The 8,546-nt window shown below is 38.6% G+C and overlaps 1 protein-coding gene across 1 annotated transcript in view; it reads left to right on the top strand.

Moving 5' to 3' along the window:
- Positions 1 to 7,679, top strand: part of LOC107592577 (arf-GAP with coiled-coil, ANK repeat and PH domain-containing protein 3-like) — a 25,739-nt gene extending 18,060 nt beyond the window's left edge. The window contains exons 10-14 of the mRNA XM_016282107.1: positions 1,048 to 1,157; positions 2,165 to 2,275; positions 2,363 to 2,424; positions 5,958 to 6,007; positions 7,094 to 7,679. Of these exons, the coding sequence (XP_016137593.1) occupies positions 1,048 to 1,157; positions 2,165 to 2,275; positions 2,363 to 2,424; positions 5,958 to 6,007; positions 7,094 to 7,162 (402 nt within the window). The 3' untranslated portion in view covers positions 7,163 to 7,679. The remainder of the gene's footprint in view (positions 1 to 1,047; positions 1,158 to 2,164; positions 2,276 to 2,362; positions 2,425 to 5,957; positions 6,008 to 7,093) is intronic.
- The last annotated feature ends 867 nt before the right edge of the window (positions 7,680 to 8,546 follow it).

Below are 8,546 nucleotides of genomic sequence, written 5' to 3'. Positions count from 1 at the left end.
AGTACACAAGCCACGGTTAAGACAGCTGACTCTACTGTGATGTATCTCGCTCTCTCTCTCTTGCATGCACACACACACACCTCTCTCTCTCGCTCTCTCTCTCGCTCGCACGCGCACACACACACACACACACGATGCGCAAAACTCCGCATTTGAACAGTCAATAGCAAATACTTAAACTAATAACAAAACAGTAGCTGATTCAGAAGCGTCAGATTGTCATAGCAAAGTCAGAATTACCTCCTCTCCTAGGTTCACGAAACGGTCGTCCATAAAATGCATTGCGGCTCTGTTGTAAGTATTCTTAAAGATTCCTAAATGCATCTACTTTCGGAAGGCCAAATTTTGCTTTCTTGCTTTCGCCTAGAAACACACAGCGTCTCCCTGACATGCTGCTTCAACACTAACTGCGGTTACTGAAACCTTTCTTTGCGGCATTACGCAAATATTTCCACATAGTGAGGTAGATATGTGGGGGTGTGTTAGAACGAGCCGTTTTAGGGGGGCGTGGCAGAGTCTTAACTTTGATAAAGAATATCTCTTTGGTTTTGAGACTTTAGTCTTTGCAACTTCAGGGATCTTATCTATGCACAATCAGCTTGTAACACTCCAAAGAGAAAGGAAAACATGAAATCGCATCATATGACTCTTTAAATGAAAAATGTACTCTGTGTGATTGGCTTTCGGCTCTTCGTATTAAATTATGCATACATACATGATGCTGTTTTGTTTATAGTTGTTTAAGCAACTTAATTATAATTGGTTTATGAACATTATTTTAAACATTATGCACTTTTTTCACAGATAGTCATGTTATCTTATGCTTTGAATAAACGTGCATTAGTAATATTTTGCTCGATGTGCCCTCTTGTGGCCTCAGGAGAGAAGCCAAAAGCTTTTCTTCACCCTGACTGAAATGATGCATTTTAAATTCGAATATAATTTGAATTTTGATAATATTTAAGTACACAATTTGAATTTCGTTTTTCAGCCATTTTGACAGCCCTAGTTTCTACTAATGTTTGATATCGCTCGTCTCTCTCATAGGGCTCTCTGATTGCCTGTGAGTTCCTGCTGCAGAATGGAGCAGATGTCAATCAGAGGGACGTACGAGGACGGGCACCTCTGCACCACGCCACGTGCCTGGGTCACACAGGGTAAGAAATGACTCACAGCTGTGGCAAACCACACATAAAAGTTCTGGTCCGAAATAGGGGTGGAACGGTTCACGGAAAAAATCTAACCGTACGGTTCTCCACACATGGTTCAGCACGCGCTAGGACCGCGGTTCAACTTAAATCTGACAACACATCTGTAATATGGTTTGCTATAAATAACACGTAAAACAAACAGGGTTCGGCTAATATGGCTTCCCAATACATTACGACAACAGCGATGAAAATAAATAAATAATAAAACCCATGGACAAACCATTCACTCTTGTTCAGTGCAAATGCTGGAATACGAGCAGCCATTTATTCTGTCATCACCCAGGTACTGATAGCACGCGCGCACAGGTGAGACCTGAACAGCACATGTTGATCTCTGTGTTAGAACGCAAAGATTTGTGCGTGCGCTCATCCAAAGCGTGCAAACCCGCGCCTCAGAACGCATGCAAATATTTAGCTTTCTCTGAAGTATTGTGTTTAAATGGACAAATTCACACAAAAATTATGTCAAAATGCCCATCTTGGTAAGTATCCCATAGCAGACATAGCCGGCTGAACGTACTGTATCAGTGTATTCTCTTACAGCACTTTCTTGATATTAATCAAACGGCAACAACAAAGAAATCACTCACTGCTCTTGATTGAATAGCTTTTGTAACTTTAATAAAGATTAATCTTTAATTTATACAGTCAAATATGCAATGAAAATTGTTAGACCTACCTAAAAAAATACCGTTAAATAAAAATAAAGAAAATAAGAAAATACACCGATCGATCTGCACACGCAAACAAAGCCAAAACCTAGATATTTTAGGCAATATAGAAATATCTTGCCCCTATTTTGAGTGCCGGGTTTTGTTAGCTTAGCCACATGCTAACATCAAACTGTATCGTCAATCTGTGAGACAAATTTATCCAAACCTCAGTAATTTGCAGATCTACCTCTGAATAACTCATCATTTAACCCTTTGTGTACTGCATGCGTGTGCCCACAGACAGGTGTGTTTGTTCCTGAAGCGAGGAGCCTCTCAGATGGAGGTCGATGAGGATGGGCAGGACCCTCTCAGTATCGCTGTTCAGGCAGCCAACCCAGACATCGTCACATTGTGAGTCAGGAACTTCACTTCCCTTTGTAGATTCTCCCCGAGTGTCACTGCACATGAAACAATGCTTGTGTTCTCTCTCTCGGTCAGATTGCGGTTAGCCCGGATGAATGAGGAGATGCGAGAAGCGGACGGGCCCTTCGGACAGCCAGGTCAATACCCCAGCAGCAGTCCCACAGAGCAGCAGTACAGAAAGTGTATTCAGGAGTTTATCTGCCTCTCGATTGACGAATGCTAGGGGGCGCTGTTGAGTGCTGACACACTGTGGGGAGAACTACCTAATGGCGCTTTTCCACTGCGTGGTACGACTCGGCTCGGTACAGCTCAATACGGCACGCCCCCAAAAGTGAACCGTACCGAGCCGTACCGTGCAGTGGAAAAGCGCCATAAGTTTGTAGCCCTTAGCAGGAATAGCTTTAGCAAGGATCGAGTGCTATCTTCAACCTCCTCCCCACCTGACCGATTAGTTTACACATTGTGTTCGTATGTATGTATGTGGTTAACACAAAATATTGAAATGGAACGGCTATTTACAGTATGCGACGGCTAGAGCGCTGTTTTGAATGTGTATCATTCAAACGCGACGTTAATCGTGATTAATTGATGGATTAAAAGCCTAATGGAATTTGTTTCGAATGAGTTCGAATTCATTAGCAATTCAAAATAGCATTTCACAGTCTTATTGAGTCATTATGTGCAAAATATGAATGTGCGCACTTTTCCTACCGACAGTATTTGTTTTGTTTAGTTTTTTTACAACTGAATTCTTGTAAATGTTGTTTGTTGTGTTTTTAATTTATGTTCCGTCCTGAGGATTAGTGCAATGATAACTGGAATACGGAAAAACCGTTCCAATTGTAAATGTCTCGTTTAGTAAAGAAAGAAGGTGTTTACGTTTGACTAACTAAACTTTTCGTCTTTTACGTTTCAAAAACACATCGGACTCCCCTCATATGCTAATAAAACGGGTGTTTTGACCCCTTTAAGAGATGTCAGCTATTCAAAATTATTTATAGAACTTATAGCAACCGTCTGTTTTATATATTTGTACTTGTATTGCCAAGCTCCCAAATGACTGTCATGTGATTTCTTTTTTTAAGTGAAATGCTTGTCTATCGCAGTCTGTCTGTAGAAGCAGTCTGCATTTGCATGCGTTTACTCGCTCGCATACCAAGGCAAAGTGCCTGTCTGCATTAGCAAGCATGGTTCCTTATTTTAGCCACCTGATTCTGTCATTATGTAAAAATGCATGACCGCAGAAGACATCTGCGCCGTGTTGTCCATTTTTTTGCCCACGTTTGGTTCAGATGATCCCAGTTCTAAGAGTACGCCATCAGAATCCTGTCTCTCTTTCTAATGCCTGAAAAAAATGCGTCCAAATATGCCTACTTCCATACTATATAGTAGGTGAAAAACCGTATGAGAGCTGAGTAGTATATCTGAATTCATAGCATTCATAAAACAGTCAAAAAGTTGACCTACTACTTGCGGCGAGATTCTGAAGTGCACATCTGATGGACACTTTACTATCCCATGAGGCCAGTGAAGTGACACAACTGACACTGTAGGTCACATGGCGGATGTAGTACGTATTTGTCACATTCATACTTTTTTAACAGTCACGAAGCAAGTTGCAAACCAAATTTAGTACTACAGTGTTCGATTTTGGATACCTCACTTTTCTTAAGCAGTTAGCACTATGCTAAGAAGGCTAAGCTGTTAGCTTGCCAAGTATAGGCTAACAGAAATAAAGAATATGACCATTTTTAGCTTCAGTAATGAAATATAAAAATTAGAAGACGTTCATTAACATTTTAATGATTAAGACTACAAAGGATTTCTAATCGGGCAATGAATAAAGTACCCATAACAAATTGTCTCAGCTAAAAGAATAACTTTGGGGAGTAAGGGGGATAGGATTCTGTGTGACACCGCCATCTGTGGGTGGATTTTTGCAAGTAAAGGTGAAATATGTAAAAAATAATAATAATAATAGTATTGGCCATTTCAAACCAAACACGTCTGCAGTTGGTCAACAAATAAAGTCCCGCCCCCACACTTATGCTATTGGTTGAGCCACTGTTGGTATGTCAGGCAGGTCGGATGCTCAAACAGAGCAATGTTTTGATAGATTGATCGAGTGTTTATGCTTTTCGGGGGATTCAACCTACAAATGGTTGACTTAGTTTCTTCATATTAAAGGCAGAGTAAGTGATTTCTGGTAGCCAATGTTGATATTTGAAATCACCAAAACAAACACGCCCCTACCCCAAAAGGGTCTTGCCCCTATTTTGATAGCTCCGCCCCCAAACATACGTACACAACCCAGGCAACGATTAGTTCTGAGAAACAAAGCAAAACCAGTGTTACACCATGTCTACGGACGTGAGCGGCGCGGCGCGACAAATCCCCGACAGAAAACTGCTGCGGGGTTCTATTTATGACGTGCTGACACAAATTTCAAATGGTTTTCAACGGTCGTTTGATCGCGTCCAGTGTAGGCAGACTTTAGCTGTTGTAGACACGGTGTTATCCTCACCTATCGAGAAGAAGCAAAGCAACCTCGCCGTGCGATCGCAGGCCTCCGCTCCCTGAGTTCTCTCCAGCGCTGGAAAGCTGATCCGATATTTACACGGGTTCTACTTCTTGCCTTATCGTTCCGCAGACGTTTTCCTCTTTTGTTTTTTATTCGCCATCTCTATCTCTCTGTCGCTCGGTTCGGCTAATGTCCGTCCCGTGCACTGAACGCTCTCTCCTCCACATCACGAGTAGACACGCCCCTTACTGCTGATTGGCTACAAGTTTGTTTTGCTATTCGGCCCGAATCAGTTTTCTAAAGCGTTTTTGAAAAATCACATACCCTGCCTTTAATCTGACACAGAAAAATATTCAAACATTGAAAACAAAACGACACACTTCACCTTTAAACAGGTAGGCTACAAAGCAAAGAATATCTTTTCAGTGCAAATTTTCATCTCAATCAAAATGTGCTTGGAGAAAGGAAAATGTAATTGTACATCTTCAGTTGTTTTACAGAAACATTTGGTCAGCTGAAATTTAGCTTTTAATATCTGAAAATAGAGACCGTGTATAGAATAGATAGTCGCCAACGAGGGACCAGTTCAGTCGTTGTGTCTGGATGTGTTTTTAACAAAGTTGAACTGAAAAATGCTTCTGTGCTGTGAATATGCTTTGACCTTTGAACTGTTCTCAACTGCTTGCGCTTTCTCTCTCTCTCTCTCTCTCTCTTCGTTGAGCTGTGGTTCTTGCATTCGGACCTTTAACTCGTTTTCTCTTGCAACATTCGGTACAATCTGTTTTCACACTGTTAGATGACATTCTGTGTTTGGAGACATTCTTGTATTGTTATTGTTTGTACGGCAGAAATCTATAAAAAGAAGCTTGTCTTTTGAAACACTGACAAACAATAAAACAGACAACGTCTTGAGCTGGTATTTCTGCTCTGCTCTTTCTCTCTTGTGACATGCTCTGCATCAGTCTGAGATTCCTTACCAACAGCTGTGTGTGTTTAAGGAATTTCGAAGGCTTTTGCAGACCGTGAGGGGTGGGGGTGGGGGGTTTTCACCCATAATGCAGTTTTCCCTTAATAGAGATGATTTCTGTGTTTATTGTCATTTATATTGTGATGGCAACATTGTCTTACTAGGTATTATTCCTCTTTTAGAACCCAGTATACCTGCGAGTCCATTGAGGGTAAAGCGCAAGAGTTCACGAGTGAGTGATGTTACAGACTGTTCACTACTGGGTTCGGGTCTTTCACTTGTAATGGTGGTTACTTTACGGGTCTCTTACTTTAAAAAGGTGACTGTGCTTATACTTGTGTGCTAATAAGTGATTGACTCAATAAATCTTGAAAATGCTGCTCATCAATAAGGCCTCAGAGGAAACCTTATTTTTTTCTCACTTTTTCTCTTCACAAAATCACATTGGGTAGTTGACAAATTTCCTAGAATTTTTCAAATGTACACTTTATATGCGTTTATACACCATCTATCAAACATTTGGGATTGGTAATATTTTTAAAAACATTTTTGAACGAAATCTCTTATGCTCACCAAGGCTGCACTTATTTATCAAAAATACTGTCATATTTTGAAATATTACATTTTTGTGATGGCATTACTCCAGTCTTCAGTGTCACATGATCCTTCAGAATCATTCTAATATGCTGATTTGCTGCTCAAGAAACATTTATTGTTATAGAATTAGAAAACTTTAGATGCAAATGTAATGCATCAAGTATTAAATAAATGCAAGTATCAATTTATTTAAAAAAATTACTGTCCCCAAACTGTTGCGTGGTTCTGTATGTATATTCTATATTACACACATTGCACTTATGTCTAATAATAATTGTGTAAGTTAAATTGTATATTTTAAATTCTGTTACTGGACACTATTTCTTTTCAAATGTTCACTATATTTAAATATGTTTTCTCAAATAGTTATGTGTGCTGATTTTTACTTTAAATATAAATATTCCATATAGTCTCATAATCTAAGGACATAAAATCCATTTATAAAAATTGTAAAAAAAAAAATAGTTTTAGATTAAGTATGATATGTCTTCTCAACATCTCATGTCAACTGCCCAATTATTGATTTATTTATTTTTTTTATTATGGGGAGGTTTTGCAGTATGCTGGGATATTATATGATATTATGTTACACTACAATACATTATATTCTATTATTACAGTAATAAAAAGTCACGTCCTGGTGTTCCTGCAGGGCAATAGCAACAGAACAGGGACTTGACTGGTGTATACTTGAAGTCTGCTAACTTGTTTCACTTTGCAGGCATCACCACGTGCACTGTCATCTTTCGGGAGTTTCCGCACATGGCTTTACATGCCTCCAAAACACTAACCAGCTGTCCTGCTTAAACCAGACGCCCTCAGAGACTCTAGCAGGACATGAAGGACTGTGATGAAGATTCTACTCATCTCAAATAATAATATATGACAATATTTAAAGAAGAACTTGGGGATGGTGTTCGGTTTTAACAACATGGATTGATTGGGTTTTAGATTTGGTCCTTTCCTAAGCTTAAGTTTTTGTAGTTCTTTTATGTTATTTTAAAAGTTGTCATCCCTTGTGTGATCTGGGCAGAGTTAAGCAGCTTTGATTCCCAGGGTTTGGTTTCCAGGATTTGCTTCCCATATTTAAAGAGAGATTTATTCAGAATTCTTGACGTTTGCGCTATCTGTGAATTTTAACTATGTGAATAAAAAGTCTAATTCACATGGCACCATTCTGTATTTTATCTATGAGGACAGTGACATCTAGTGAGCCTAAGCTACACGGGACTGGATCAAATAGTTCAATAATTATGTTCTTGAAGGATAACTTAGATTTTGATATCAACAACTGGAATATACACTGGCAGTGATTTTGGTTTTAGAAATATTACTTTCTGCAACAACTTTGCGACTTCAACCATCAAAATTTGAGAAAACATCCAAAATCATGTTCAAGGAAGAATTTGTAACATTTGAATTTTTGATTATCAATTTTTAGAATTTGATCTAATTTTTTCAACTTTATTTCAAAAGTTCAATTTTTGGACCTTTCAATGGCCTAATTTTAAAGACCCCATTCAATGGCTTGACGAGCCATTTCATTTTCTTTCCCATGTTGTCGTAAGTTGGGGCAGGACATTTTGCTTATATAGCAATTGCTGTCTTGTTTTATAATAGGTAGAGACCCCTCATTTGAGATTTTGCTTCCTAAAATGATGGTTGGTTTATCCTAGTTATTAATTACCGGTTATTGTCAGAAGGGTTTTTGAAAGGCTTTTGGCATTAGACATAAGCATATTTACAAGGATAAAGTGTGTCATTATATATGTTGTCAAAAAATACATTCAGACAATCAAATAAGTGACATTTTATGTGTAATCTAAATCACTTTTGTTTTAATGCCCATTCAATGGCTTGACGAGCCATTTCATTTTCTTTCCCATGTTGTCGTAAGTTGGGGCAGGACATTTTGCTTATATAGCAATTGCTGTCTTGTTTTATAATAGGTAGAGACCCCTCATTTGAGATTTTGCTTCCTAAAATGATGGTTGGTTTATCCTAGTTATTAATTACCGGTTATTGTCAGAAGGGTTTTTGAAAAGCTTTTGGCATTAGACATAAGCATATTTACAAGGATAAAGTGTGTCATTAAATATGTTGTCAAAAAATACATTCAGACAATCAAATAAGTGACATTTTATGTGTAATCTAAATCACTTTTGTTTTAATGT

Source organism: Sinocyclocheilus grahami, unplaced genomic scaffold, assembly GCF_001515645.1.
Source record: "Sinocyclocheilus grahami isolate Dianchi unplaced genomic scaffold, SAMN03320097.WGS_v1.1 scaffold154.1, whole genome shotgun sequence".
Classification (NCBI taxonomy): Eukaryota; Metazoa; Chordata; class Actinopteri; order Cypriniformes; family Cyprinidae; genus Sinocyclocheilus; species Sinocyclocheilus grahami.
Note: the sequence above shows the minus strand (reverse complement) of the source record. Positions and strands in the feature narration are given on the sequence as shown.